Raw genomic sequence first — 15,139 nt, forward strand, 5'->3', positions numbered from 1 at the left:
CTGTATGTTTTGGGTCATTGTCATGCTGGAAGACCCAGCCACGACCCATTTTTAAGGCCCTGGCGGAGGGAAGGAGGTTGTCACTCAGAATTGTACGGTACATGGCCCCATCCATTCTCCCATTGATGCGGTGAAGTAGTCCTGTGCCCTTAGCAGAGAAACACCCCCAAAACATAACATTTCCACCTCCATGCTTGACAGTGGGGACGGTGTTCTTTGGGTCATAGGCAGCATTTCTCTTCCTCCAAACACGGCGAGTTGAGTTCATGCCAAAGAGCTCAATTTTTGTCTCATCTGACCACAGCACCTTCTCCCAATCACTCTCGGCATCATCCAGGTGTTCACTGGCAAACTTCAGACGGGCCGTCACATGTGCCTTCCGGAGCAGGGGGACCTTGCGGGCACTGCAGGATTGCAATCCGTTATGTCGTAATGTGTTACCAATGGTTTTCGTGGTGACAGTGGTCCCAGCTGCCTTGAGATCATTGACAAGTTCCCCCCTTGTAGTTGTAGGCTGATTTCTAACCTTCCTCATGATCAAGGATCCCCACGAGGTGAGATTTTGCGTGGAGCCCCAGATCTTTGTCGATTGACAGTCATTTTGTACTTCTTCCATTTTCTTACTATGGCACCAACAGTTGTCTCCTTCTCGCCCAGCGTCTTACTGATGGTTTTGTAGCCCATTCCAGCCTTGTGCAGGTGTATGATCTTGTCCCTGACATCCTTAGACAGCTCCTTGCTCTTGGCCATTTTGTAGAGGTTAGAGTCTGACTGATTCACTGAGTCTGTGGACAGGTGTCTTTCATACAGGTGACCATTGCCGACAGCTGTCTGTCATGCAGGTAACGAGTTGATTTGGAGCATCTACCTGGTCTGTAGGGGCCAGATCTCTTACTGGTTGGTGGGGGATCAGATACTTATTTCCCTCTGCAGAATGCAAATAAATTCATATACTTCCACAATGTGATTTTCCGGATTTAATTTGTGATGTGCTATCTCTCACTGTTACCAATAACCTACCCTTCAATTATGGGCTGCTCATGTCTTTGTCAGTGGGCAAACTTACAAAATCAGCAAGGGATCAAATACTTATTTCCACCACTGTATATAGATATCAGAAAGGAAGGGGGAAGGTGGGCACCTGATCTGCGGTTAAGCAAACTGTCAGAAAGTATGATTCACATATGAAAAAAATGCGTGCCCATTGATTGAATGGCCAGTAGATGCTATTTAAGGTCTGCAATCTAGGCGGAGTTTGGAATTTTCCCCAACTCTACCCAGAGGGCAGAACTACAGTCGGTCCACCTGAGAATCTGACTGATGAATGTGCCAGATTGAAGTTCCAATTGGTGAGAATAAAGATTATTTCTAACACTGCTCTCCTAGTCTATGTCTATATTTCTTGAATGCCTATCTGTTTCTCTGAATACCCCTACACAAATAGTGTTCACATAAGTAAGGAAGCTCTTACTCCTTAGTGCATTATGTGGGAGAATAGATGGCCTAAGATAGGCACCAGGAGTCAGAAAGCCGAGGTCCTGGGTCACAGACTTAAAATGAGCCTTCTGAAACCCACTCTTCATCTCCGTGGGCATAGGTCCCCCGGAGGTCTAGAGAAGGGTAATTAAAACAGTGGTGGACCCCGACTGCTGACCCTTTCTTCTTTCTCTGTTGCCTTTCTCTGACCCTTTGGCTTTCAGTCCTTGGCCGCAGAGGGGATATTGCTATATTCTCCACCTTATAATTGAAAGAGAAAAACGCCTAGATTTCGACCCAAATCGGGAGATAGACGTTTATCTCACAAAAAACGAATAAATCGGTATAATGGAAAGCCGATTTTGGACGTTTTCAACTGCACTCCATCGCGGAAGCGTACAAAGTTGACGGGGCGTGTCGGAGGCGTGGCAAAGGTGGAACTGGGGCGTGGTTATCGGCCGAGGAGAGATGGGTGCCTTTCGCCGATAATGGGAAAAAAAGTATGCGTTTGTAGCTAGAATTTAGGGCACTTTCCTGGACCCTGTTTTTTCACGAATAAGGCCCCAAAAAGTGCCCTAAATGACAGATTACCACCAGAGGGAATCGGGGATGACCTCCCCTGACTCCCCCAGTGGTCACTAACCCCTCCCACCATAAAAAATGATGTTTCACAACTTTTTATTTTCACCCTCAAATGTCATACCCACCTCCCTGGCAGCAGTATGCAGGTCCCTGGAGCAGTTGTTAGGGGGTGCAGTGGACTTCAGGCAGGTGGACCCAGGCCCATCCCCCCCCCCCCCACCTGTTACAATTGTGCTGCTTAATGCTTAGTCGTCCAACCCCCCCAAACCCACTGTACCCACATGTAGGTGCCCCCCTTCACCCCTTAGGGCTATAGTAATGGTGTAGACTTGTGGGCAGTGGGTTTTGAGGGGGATTTGGGGGGCTCAACACACAAGGGAAGGGTGCTATGCACCTGGGAGCTCTTTTACCTTTTTTTTTTGTTTTTGTAAAAGTGCCCCCTAGGGTGCCCGGTTGGTGTCCTGGCATGTGAGGGGGACCAGTGCACTACGACTCCTGGCCCCTCCACGAACAAATGCCTTGGATTTATTCGTTTTTGAGCTGGGCGCTTTCATTTTCCATTATCACTGAAAAACAAAAACGCCCAGCTCACAAATTGTCGAATAAAACATGGACGTCTATTTTTTTCGAAAATACGGTTCGGTCCGCCCCTTCACGGACCCGTTCTCGGAGATAAACGGCCATGGAGATAGACATTTTCGTTCAATTATGCCCCTCCACGCGTCCAAGGTCTGCACGTCATGTTCTGCGCTTGCAGTCGCTCCCTTCCCACACCTTTCTCTGCTTCTCTTTCACTCTCTTCCTTCTTCTCTCTTTCCTTGGACTTCCCTTACAGCCGCTTTCCTTGTCTCTCTCCCCCTGCTTTTTGACCTTACTCTGTTTCCTTCTTGTCCCTACGCGGACCTGTTAATCTTTCTCTTTCTATTCCCTGTAGTTGGATTTTTAAAGCACGCTGATGTGAACTCATTCTTTCCCTTTTTTGCTCTGAGGTTCGCTCTTTCCTGTGGTTTGCTCTTCAAGCCGCAGATTTTAATTGCGTCCCTGATATTTCGTTTAATCTCTGCCTTACCTCTTTTGGGTGGACGCCTACTCTCTCTCTCCTTTTACACTCTTCTATTATAGTGAGTGAATCCTACCCGTCCTGAACCCTTTAACTTACACCGGTCTCTCTTCTCTTCCATCTCTTCCTTGCATCTTCCTTGTCCTAGTCCCTCTTTCAGTGATTTGCAAGCTTCTTATACACCCTATTCTCCCCCTGCGTATCACCTGTATTACTGTCCGTGTTCTGTCTTCTTCTATGAGGACCCCTTATCCCTGCTCAACCTTTGGCTTTGCCTAGTACCCGTCCTTTCTCTCACCTGCACAACTTTTATTCTTACTATAACCTTTGTCCTTTTGTTCTTTCTTGCCACTTATGTCCTTTCTTCTCTGTTCAGTGTACTACTATCCCATTAACCATTACTTTCTGTCCCTTTTTGATTTGCATGGTTTGTGTAAGTGTATGATTGCTGCGTGACTGGAGCATTGCTGTTAGGCCACGCGAGTGCACCCTAACGCTTGCCGTCTGCTTATTCGGGTTTGAGTAACGTGCGGCAGTCTTCATACGACCACCTCTTGTCAACGCCCGCTGATCTCATGCCCTTTTCACCTGTTTTCCAAACTTTAACATGCCTACTCCCTGTGTATCTTGGTCTTGTTCCTTTTGTCTTTTATCTTTTCTGATCAGTTGATTCTTGGTTTAGTAAGATCCTGATCGTGTTCTGTGTATTCTCCGAGGACAAGCAGGCTGCTTGTTCTCACGACTGGGTTGACGTCCGCGGCAGCCCCCACCAACCGGAAGAAGCTTCGCGGGACGGTCGGCACGCAGGCCACGCCCACCGCGCATGCGCGGCCGCCTTCCCTTCCCGTGCGCGACCGCTCCCGCCAGTTACTTTTTTCCCGCGACTGAGAGAGTGGTGCGTTTGCTTCTCTCTCTGTTCAGCCGCCGGATTTCGACCGCGTTTACGCGGATCGTCGCTTGGACCGTTCGGTTCCCTCTGTTTTTGTTTGTATTGTTTAAAAAAAAAAAAAAAAAAAAAAAGAAATTTTTTTTTTTTGCGCGTGTGGAGCACGCGCTCCCCCTTTTCCCTCGCTTTCTAGCGGGGACGCCACGTTGCGGCCTAGTGGCCCGCTCGGTCGGTTGATTTTTTCGTGGTGTGATTTTAGCCACCATGCCGACTTTGACTTCGCCGACGCGATTTTTCCGTCGATGTCCTCGAAGGTCCCGAGTGGATTTAAAAAGTGGTGGTCGCTGCGGCCGGCCGATCTCGCAGACCGATACCCACGCTGGTGCCTCCAGTGCCTCGGGCCGGAGCACAATCTCAAGTCGTGCGCTTTGTGTCTCGGTCTCCGGAAACGGACTCAGGTTGCGAGGCAAGTTCTGCGGGACCGTCTTTTTGGAACTTGCGCCGGCCCCATCGACGTCGACCTCGACGGCATCGGTATCGAAGGCCGGTTCTTCGTACCGGTATCGATGCCCGAGACATCGGCACCCGATGGCAGCGACCCCAGGAGACAGGTCCCGTTGGCCCGCCGGTCCGCCGGTGAGAGTGGGTTGAGAGGCCGCGTGGGCAGTCGGCCCCGGTCACTCCCTCAACTCGTGAGCCACGGGACCCGAACCCTGTCGGACCCGGTACCTCGAGACCGAGGGGATCGACCTCCTCCTCCTCCATGCCCTCCGGCACCGGTGACGTGCACACGGAAAAAAGATAAGAAGCGCCGTCACCGGGAGCCCTCGGTGCACCCTGAAGAGGAGTCGACGCGAAGCGTCTCGCAGAGAGGAGAGATCCTCCGTCGGTGGTGGATGTACCGACGCGTCGGGGTTCCGGCACCTCGGTGCCGTCCTCCTGGCACCCAGCAGCTTCTGGCACCGACACCCTTACCGGCCCCACCGCCTTCCCGGCAGCGGGCCTGGACGAGTGCCCTCAGAGCCATCCTTCCGGGGATCCTGGAAGGGCTGATGCGCCAGGCTGTGCCGGCGTCGGGGGTGCTTGCGCCCCCGGCGCCGATGATGTGGCGCCGGCGAGCTCTAGCCCGGCGCCTGGGCTGTCGACACCGCCCGCCGCTTGCGGTGCCGGTCTCGACCGCCACGCAGGTGGAGTCCCCGTCGACGTCGATGGAGGGAGCTCCGTCCCCGCCGGCGCGGGGAGTCCACCGCTCGACGACACCGAGACCTTGGTGCCTCGACGTCGAGCCGGGCCCGGTACCGGACTCAGCTACATGAGCTAATGTCCGATACCGAGGATGAGGACTCGTGGGGGAAGAGGAGGACCCGAGATATTTCTCCTCAGAGGAGTCTACGGGCCTTCCCTCGGACCCCACGCCGTCCACCGGAGAGGAAGCTCTCACTCCTGAGAGTCTCTCCTTTGCCTCCTTTGTGCGGGATATGTCTATAAGCATTCCCTTTCCCCGTGGTCTCTGTGGAAGAGCCGAGGGCCCGAGATGCTCGAGGTCCTCGACTATCCATCACCACCTAGAGAGTCCTCCACGGTACCGCTGCACAATGTCCTGAAGGAGAACGCTGCTTCGGAACTGGGTGGCGACCACTAACTAACCCCACCATTCCCAAGAAAGCAGAGTCCCAGTACAGGATCCACTCTGACCCAGAGCTCATGCGGCCCCAGTTGCCCCATGACTCAGCGGTCGTGGATTCTGCTTCAAGAGGGCACGGAGTTCGAGGTACCGCCTCGGCGCCCCCGGGGCGGGAGTCTCGCACTCTGGACTCATTTGGGAGAAGGCTACCAATCCTCCATGCCGTGACCCGCATCCAATCTTACCTGCTCTATATAGCATCCACATGCGGACAATGTGCAACAGCTGGCGGACCTGGTGATAAGCTCCCGCCGGAGCAGTCCAGGCCTTATCAGGAGGTGGTCAGGCAGCTGAAGGCGTGCAGAAAGTTCCTGTCCAGGGGGATTTTTGACACCTGTGACGTGGCATCTCGTGCTGCGGCCCAAGGTATAGTGATGCGCAGGCTCTCATGGCTGCGTGCCTCTGACCTGGACAACCGCACCCAGCAGAGACTGGCTGACGTCCCTTGCCGGGGGGATAATATTTTTGGCGAGAAGGTCGAGCAGATGGTTGACCAACTGCATCAGCGGGAAACCGCTCTCGACAAGCTCTCCCACCGGGCGCCTTCAGCACCCGCCCCCGCGGGCGGGCGTTTTTCCCGGGCTCGGCAGGCTGCACCCTATTCTTTTGCGAAGCGTAGGTACAACCAGCCGGCCCGAAGGCCTCGTCAGGCACAGGGACAGCCCCAGCGCGCTCGTTCCCGTCAACAGCGTGCGCCTAAGCAGCCCCCTGCGCCTCCACAGCAAAAGCCGGGGACGGGCTTTTGACTGGATCCATGGGAACATAGCCGCCCTACAAGTGTCCGTACCGGACGACCTGCCGGTCGGAGGGAGGTTAAATTCTTTCACCAAAGGTGGCCTCTATAACCTCCGAACCAGTGGGGTTCTCCAAATAGTGCGGTACGGATACGCCCTGAATTTGGCCTCCCTGCCTCCAAATTGTCCCCCGGGAGCTGTCTTTCAGCTCCCATCACAAGCAGGTACTTGCAGAGGAACTCTCCGCCCTTCTCAGCGCCAATGCGGTCGAGCCCGTACCACCCGGGCAGGAAGGGCAGGGATTCTATTCCAGGTACTTCCTTGTGGAAAAGAAAACAGGGGGGATGCGTCCCATCCTAGACCTGAGAGGCCTGAACAAATTCCTGGTCAAAGAAAAGTTCAGGATGCTTTCCTTGGGCACCCTTCTGCCAATGATTCAGAAAAACGATTGGCTATGTTCCCTGGATTTAAAGGACGCATACACTCACATCCCGATACTGCCAGCTCACAGACAGTATCTCAGATTCCGCCTGGGCGCACGGCACTTTCAGTATTGTGTGCTGCCCTTTGGGCTCGCCTCTGCCCCACGAGTGTTTACAAAGTGCCTCGTGGTGGTAGCGGCCTACCTACGCAAGCTGGGAGTGCACGTGTTCCCATATCTCGACGATTGGCTGGTCAAGAACACCTCGGAGGCCGGAGCCCTCCGGTCCATGCAGTGCACTATTCAACTTCTGGAGCTGCTGGGGTTTGTGATAAATTACCCAAAGTCCCATCTCCAGCCAACTCAGTCTCTGGAATTCATAGGAGCGCTGCTGAATTCCCAGACGGCTCAGGCCTACCTTCCCGAAGCGAGGGCCACCAATCTCTTGGCCCTGGCTTCGCAGACCAGAGCGTCTCAGCAGATCACAGCTCGGCAGATGTTGAGACTTCTGGGTCATATGGCCTCCACAGTTCATGTGACTCCCATGGCTCGTCTTCACATGAGATCTGCTCAATGGACCCTAGCTTCCCAGTGGTTCCAAGCCACCGGGAATCTAGAGGATGTCATCCGCCTCTCCACCAGTTGCCGCACTTCACTGCTCTGGTGGACCATACGGACCAATTTGACCCTGGGACGTCCATTCCAAATTCCGCAGCCCACGAAAGTGCTGACGACGGATGCATCTCGCCTGGGGTGGGGAGCCCATGTCGATGGGCTTCACACCCAGGGTCTGTGGTCCCTCCAGGAAAAGGATCTGCAGATCAACCTCCTGGAGCTCCGAGCGATCTGGAACGCACTGAAGGCTTTCAGAGATCGGCTGTCCTGCCAAATTATCCAAATTCGGACAGACAATCAGGTTGCAATGTATTACGTCAACAAGCAGGGGGGCACCGGATCTCGCCCCCTGTGTCAGGAAGCCGTCGGTATGTGGCGTTGGGCGTGTCGGTTCGGCATGCTTCTCCAAGCCACGTACCTGGCAGGCGTAAACAACAGTCTGGCCGACAGACTGAGCAGAGTCATGCAACCGCACGAGTGGTCGCTCCATTCCAGAGTGGTACGCAAGATCTTCCGAGAGTGGGGCACCCCCTCGGTGGATCTTTTCGCCTCTCAGACCAACCACAAGCTGCCTCTGTTCTGTTCCAGACTTCAGACACACGGCAGGCTAGCGTCAGATGCCTTTCTCCTTCATTGGGGGACCGGCCTCCTGTATGCTTATCCTCCCATACCTTTGGTGGGGAAGACCTTACTGAAGCTCAAGCAAGACCGCGGCACCATGATTCTGATAGCGCCCTTTTGGCCCCGTCAGATTTGGTTCCCTCTTCTTCTGGAGTTGTCCTCCGAAGAACCGTGGAGATTGGAGTGTTTTCCGACTCTCATTTCGCAGAACGACGGAGCGTTGCTGCACCCCAACCTTCAATCCCTGGCTCTCACGGCCTGGATGTTGAGGGCGTAGACTTCGCTGCGTTGGGTCTGTCTGAGGGTGTCTCCCGGGTCTTGCTTGCCTCTAGGAAGGATTCCACTAAAAAGAGTTACTTTTTCAAGTGGAGGAGGTTTGTCGTTTGGTGTGAGAGCAAGGCCCTAGAACCTCGTTCTTGCCCTGCACAGAACCTGCTTGAATACCTTCTGCACTTATCAGAGTCTGGCCTCAAGACCAACTCAGTAAGGAATCACCTTAGTGCGATTAGTGCTTACCATTATCGTGTGGAAGGTAAAGCCATCTCTGGAGAGCCTTTAGTCGTTCGATTCATGAGAGGCTTGCTTTTGTCAAAGCCCCCTATCAAGCCTCCTACTGTGTCATGGGATCTCAACGTCGTCCTCACCCAGCTGATGAAACCTCCTTTTGAGCCACTGAATACCTGCCATCTGAAGTACTTGACCTGGAAGGTCATTTTCTTGGTGGCAGTTACTTCAGCTCGTAGGGTCAGTGAGCTTCAAGCCCTAGTAGCTCATGCTCCATATACTAAATTTCATCACAACAGAGTAGTGCTCCGCACTCACCCAAAGTTCCTGCCGAAGGTGGTGTCGGAGTTCCATCTTAACCAGTCAATTGTCTTGCCAACATTCTTCCCCAGGCCGCATACCCGCCCTGCTGAACGTCAGTTGCACACATTGGACTGCAAGAGAGCATTGGCCTTCTACTTGGAGCGGACACAGCCCAACAGACAGTCCGCCCAATTGTTTATTTCTTTCGACCCTAACAGGCTAGGGGTCGCTATCGGGAAACGCACCATCTCCAATTGGCTAGCAGATTGCATTTCCTTCACTTACGCCCAGGCTGGGCTGACTCTTGAGGGTCATGTCACGGCTCATAGTGTCAGAGCCATGGCAGCGTCGGTGGCGCACTTGAAGTCAGCCACTATTGAAGAGATCTGCAAGGCTGCGACGTGGTCATCTGTCCACACATTCACATCTCATTACTGCCTCCAGCAGGATACCCGACGCGACAGTCGGTTCGGGCAGTCGGTGTTGCAGAATCTGTTTGGGGTGTAAATCCAACTCCACCCTCCAGGACCCGAATTTATTCTGGTCAGGCTGCACTCTCAGTTAGTTGTTCTTCGTAGGTCAATTTCTGTTGTACCCTCGCCGTTGCGAGGTTCAATTGACCTGGGTTATTGTTTTGAGTGAGCCTGAGAGCTAGGGATACCCCAGTCGTGAGAACAAGCAGCCTGCTTGTCCTCGGAGAAAGGGTATGATACATACCTGTAGCAGTTGTTCTCCGAGGACAGCAGGCTGATTGTTCTCACCTACCCTCCCTCCTCCCCTTTGGAGTTGTGTGTTTCATATTTTATTGCTTGTCATTCAACTGGCGGGAGCGGTCGCGCACGGGCGGGAAGGCGGCCGCGCATGCGCGGTGGGCGTGGCCTGCGTGCCGACCGTCCCGCGAAGCTTCTTCCGGTTGGTGGGGGCTGCCGCGGACGTCAACCCAGTCGTGAGAACAATCAGCCTGCTGTCCTCGGAGAACAACTGCTACAGGTATGTATCATACCCTTTTCTGTTCGATCTTGGGTTTAAACGAGATCCAGAAATTTCCTATGCGCTGCTTTTCTATCCCACCCGGCCATCATTAACCTCTTTACCTGCAACCCTCCTTGTGTGTGCGGCCATGCTTGCCCTGTTAGGTTTTTGTGTGCTTGGCAGCTATCCCATGTCTCTATGCCCCTCCGTCGTACCACTTTGTCTGTTTCTGTTGAGACTGCTGGCTGTTAGTGCTGTTTATCTGTGCCCCTTCTCTCCGTCTACTATACTCTACTGCGTTACACTCTGTGGGTCTTGTGCAGGCTCTCTAAGCCATCTCTAAGTTTTAGGTTCTTTTACCCTGTGTCCTGTAATTAAAACAATACTCTAGTGTATATCTGCTCCTATGGTATTGTATGTTGGTGGGGATTTCAGATTTAATCTTTGAGTAATACAGAACTTTTTGTGCCACCCGACAGTTATCTTCTCTGAAGTACCTTTATCTGCACAAAGTAGTTGTGGAGTCTAAACTATGTGCTACAGTTTGGGTGTCATATGCCGCAAAGACCTGTATTTCTCTGCTCCAAGTTTTGAGTGCCTCATTCTATGAGGTAACTATCACGTCTCTTATTGTACAAGCAATTCCTTGGCATCTAGCTGCACCATTCTGAACAAGTGGATGTTATCCCCTCCTAGTAGCAGATGAAGGTAGAGAAAACCTAATATGTTCTAGTGAACTTCCCGGATCCTGCTGGTGCTCAGTGGAAAACTCTAGTATTTTTCTGTACCTCAAGCAGATGGTAGATTCTAGGTTTAAAAAGGGTTTGGTCAAGTTCCTGGAGGAAACGTTTGTAGTCTGCGTGCCCTGGGATTTGTAGCATGGAATCTTGTTTGGGATTCTGCCATACTTGTGACCTGGATGCTGACCACTGTTGGAAACAGGATACTGGTCTAGATGGACCATTGGTCTGACCCAGCATGGCTATTCTTATGTTCTTATGTCTCATACTCCTGGTCCCTGGCCTAGCTCCTGCTCTGCTGGCTGTGGCTGCACAGCGAGGGTGAGCCTAAGTGCGCCCCTCCTTTCCTTCCTGGGTCCTGAATATGGTCCTTCAGGTGCTCTTTTGGGTTCCTTACGCTCGAGGAGGTTTTCCTTGTAGCGATCACTTTTTGGTTGAAGGCATTGTCTTGTTGGGGCCCATACCTCTCCTTTTTGAAGGACTCTGTATCTAGCTACATGGTCCTGTCCATTTCACTTGAGTGTTTGCCTTCCCATCCAGAGGAAAATTCTGATCCTTCGGCACACACAAGTTAGACATTCGGAGGATGTTGCTCCACTACTTGGAGCAGACAAATTCACCTTTCTGATTTATCTCTTCATCCTGTTCCATGGCCATCATATGGGCCAGACAGCCTCCAGGGTCACTGTTGCACGGTGGATCAGGGCAGTTATAGTCAGCCTATGTTTTATAGAAATTGTCCAGTGCTTCTGGGTTTGAAAGCCCACTCGAGGGCTCAGGTGACCTTTTGAGCAGAGCTCCAGAAGGCCGTCCTGGAGGAGAAGAGTAGTGACATGGTCATCGCTCTGTTCTTTTGTGAAGCATTACAGGCTGTATGTGCTTGCCAGGGCCTGCTTGGGCTATGGCAGAGTTGTCTTTAGGGAGGCTATATCTTCCCCTGCCCAGTAGTTCTGCTTGGGTACATCCCACTTGTTTGTAACAGTGCAGCCAGGCGCCAAGGAAGGTGAAATTATGATGATTTCCTTTCCTTTAATCAGCTGCACTATTATGAAGCTGGCCCTCAGAAGGCTAAGGCCCAGGCCTCATGGAGTGCTCTGTCTTCCTTACAAAAAAAAAAAAAAATTCAGAGACAATCCTTGAATGTGAAGGGTAGCGAGTGCCACACTGTGGTATTGTGCTTGCTTGATGATCATTGCAGCTGCAGTGGTTGATGGGGCATCGGTGTGTATTAAAGGGACCTTCTACTGCTTTGGCAGATGCATACTGGAGTTTTCCACTGAGCACCAGCAGGATATACCGGTGAGTTCACTAGAAAAGATTAGTTTTTCTCTACTCCTACCTCTGCAGGTAGGAGGGGATAACATCCACTTGTTCAGAACAGTGCCGCTGACTAAAGGAAATCAGGTAAGACATAATTTCACCGTGCCCATAAACCAAAATATACTGATTAGAATGCTTCAAAAGCATGAAATGATGAGAGGTTACTTAACTCACTTTTGAATGAGGCTTTCATATGTTGGTATTTTGTTACATAAATGAATTGAGTGAAATGTATTTGTGCAGTTTTTGTACAGGCAATAATTGTGGTGGCTCAGAGAGAACAGCTTCCTTGTTTACACCAGCATTGGAGAAGTGTATTCTGAGTAGTCCATCACCTGTTACTGAAAGTATATTGGGTAAATCATCAAACATTAGAGTTCATAAGAGGTAAAAGGACACCCAAAGCCAGGTTTTTTTTTTTTTGTTTGTTTCAACCAAAACTGAATCTGCAGCCAAAATTTTGCTGCACAGTTTTGTTCGAAACAGAAACCTGTGTGGCATACCCCCGAGAGATGCTATTAGGGTGATCAGGTTAGCTAGCGAGGTTTGGGAATATCTTATATCCAAGCAGTGTTAATAACTAAGATGATACATTCCTGCATTGAGATTTCTGTAAGTGATTTATATCGCATTATTTATTTATTTTTATTTTGTAGCATTTGTATCCCACATTTTCCCACCTATTTGCAGGCTCAGTGTGGCTTACATTTGCCGTTATGGCGATTGCCCAATTCCGGGACTTTAGATATGCACATGAATTTGCAATCATGTGCGTACATACATGGTAGAAGAATGCATTGTGTGCTTGCGTACTTGTTAACACATGGTTAACAATTATAATTGCTATTAGCAAAATTCATATTTACTAATTTTGTTGTAAAATTCTTTATGACATTACATGTTATGGTTATTTTACAAGGATAGGATTGTTACCTCACAGAGGGAAGATCAGTTAACGCTTGAGTTTTATCAGCCCTCGACTAACTCTGTTTCTGTTTTTCTTGTCTGTGCAGGTTAGCAAAGTAACGCAGGTGGATGGGAACAGCCCCGTGAGGTTCTCCATAGAGACCGCTTTCCTTGTGGAGAAGTATGAGATCCTGTAATGCCAGCAAGCAGCAGCAGCAAGAAGCAGTTCTATTGTACAATTTTCAAATGCTGAAGAATTTCTTTCCAAACAGAATGCAGAAGACAATTTTGCTGATCCAGGAAGATGGTGTTGTGTTCTGTTCAGGAGCTGTGGTCCCTTCCTCTTATTCCATATGACAGCACCCTCCCACCAGGGATGTCTCTGGTACAGAACTGTGTACAGCATGGCTGCTACTTTCCTTGGTTCTGTTAAATTACATGAAAAAAAGACCACTCCTTGCTCTTCCTAAGCCTTCTGTACTTTTATAAGACATCTTTTTTCTTTGTCAGGATTTTGTATGTTTCTCCTGTTCTGTCTTTATCCTTAATCTTAAGAGACCTGTAAAGCATTGTTAACTCGGTGAGGGTAGGCAGGAGTAGAAGGGATTTTTCATGGAGTGTGTTTGCTGCTGTTGAGTCTGGGGATGAAATCGGCAATTTTTTCATCAAATTGATTTTTTGCTGCTGCTTTAATTCTTTTTTTTTTTCTTTTTTTGAATATTCATCTTACGAATAGACACCCTTCCCCTTCCCTCACCAGATCCCTTGTGGATGTAGCCAGTTCTAGAAAATGCTCTTCAGTGATTAGGTCTGTTGTTCCAGTGCACTGAATCAGAATTGCAGCAACAAGAGGAACTAGTCAGTGTCCCCACACTCCCATTTCATACCCCCCCCCCCAGTACAGCTCTATGAAGTATGACACATCTGGTTCCTTTGATTTGATGAGCAGCGTCTTCTCAAGACACTGCATGTAAGTGGTTTTTATGTGTTATTTTGGTTTGGCAGTAATGCATAGGTTTGCATGCTTGACAGAAAGGCAAAATGGAACTCCATCCTGGACTACATACTGTACCAGTGACACACTCTCAATTCATGATATACAAAAGTTTCCCCTCCCTCCACAAATTGCATATGGTATCTGTGGTGATAGGTTTATCTCTTATGGTCTGTAGACTGCCTTGCTTTTAAGTGGCAGATATGCCTAGGTATAAGACTACACCAGAGCCATGTGTGAATCGCATCAAAGCCCCAGGGCTACTGCTGCTGCCAACCAGTCTAGAGCAATTGCAAATACTTCAGAAAGTACATTGCCATTACAGAACTTGGTTATGTGCTTGGAGGAGTAGGGAGGCAGCCATCTGCCAAAGAACCTCGATCCCTGCCCTTGCCAGAGTGGGATATCTCTGCTTTTGAGTATTTGATATCCTTTAGAAATGTACTGAAGCCAAGAACAGTCTTCCCTGCCTCCCATCCATATGATGTTGTCATGCAGGTTGTGACTCTTTTAATATTAATCCAGTTTGGTTCATAAGTTGCCTGTTTTTATGATTTTCAGTTAATTTGATTTCAAATGTCAAGGAAAGTTCTTTGGGTGTAAATGTAGAGGGAAGGAAACAAAATTTTTGTAACCCTGTATAATACTTATGTAGGGAGTATTACACATTCCACTGTACACAAAGGCAGAAAGAATATTGAATCTTTAATCAAATAAAAGTATTATAAAATTGAATCAAACTTTAGTTGTGCCATTCTCCAACTTCCTTTGCTGAAGAGAAAAACAAATTTGCATACCTGTAGCTTGTATGTTTAAGAAGCTTTGTTATGACCTTTTTGAACTTTAGAAACTGAACCTGATCCGCTTTCATGAAATCAGGTTCACGCTATGGTGATCCTTGTAATCAAGTGGGAAAATATATCTGTACTGCGGTAGCTTCTATATCAAAAGAGCAAACATAGTTGCGAACTCTGCCCTTGACTGAAAATGTAGAATTATTCAACCATTTTCCAGCAGGCTGTAGTGTTGTCTCTGGAGGATATCTAGTTGCTGTTCCTTTTTTTGTTTTTTTTTGGGGGGGGGGCTTTCTGGTTCCCCCAACACCCTCTCTGGGGCTGGATTGGAGTGCTAGATTCCTGACTAGTACATGACCTATTGCCATCCTCTGAACATGGCACAAAAGTATTGTTTGTTTCTTTTTGATGGTTTTCCTGCCCTTTCTCACAGTCTGTGTACTTCTCTTGCTAACTTGATTTTTTTTTTTTTTTTGTTACATTTGTACCCTGTGCTTTCCCACTCATGGCAGGCTCAATGCGGTAGG

At 49.8% G+C, this 15,139-nt stretch overlaps 1 protein-coding gene across 1 annotated transcript in view; it reads left to right on the forward strand.

Moving 5' to 3' along the window:
• The window catches only part of ARCN1 (archain 1), a 29,465-nt gene extending 14,916 nt beyond the window's left edge, over positions 1 to 14,549 (forward strand). Inside the window, exon 10 of the mRNA XM_030221003.1 lies at positions 12,932 to 14,549. Coding sequence (XP_030076863.1) covers positions 12,932 to 13,021 — 90 coding nt within the window. The 3' untranslated portion in view covers positions 13,022 to 14,549. The remainder of the gene's footprint in view (positions 1 to 12,931) is intronic.
• The last annotated feature ends 590 nt before the right edge of the window (positions 14,550 to 15,139 follow it).

The sequence above is a fragment of the Microcaecilia unicolor genome, chromosome 12 (assembly GCF_901765095.1).
Source record: "Microcaecilia unicolor chromosome 12, aMicUni1.1, whole genome shotgun sequence".
NCBI lineage: Eukaryota > Metazoa > Chordata > Amphibia > Gymnophiona > Siphonopidae > Microcaecilia > Microcaecilia unicolor.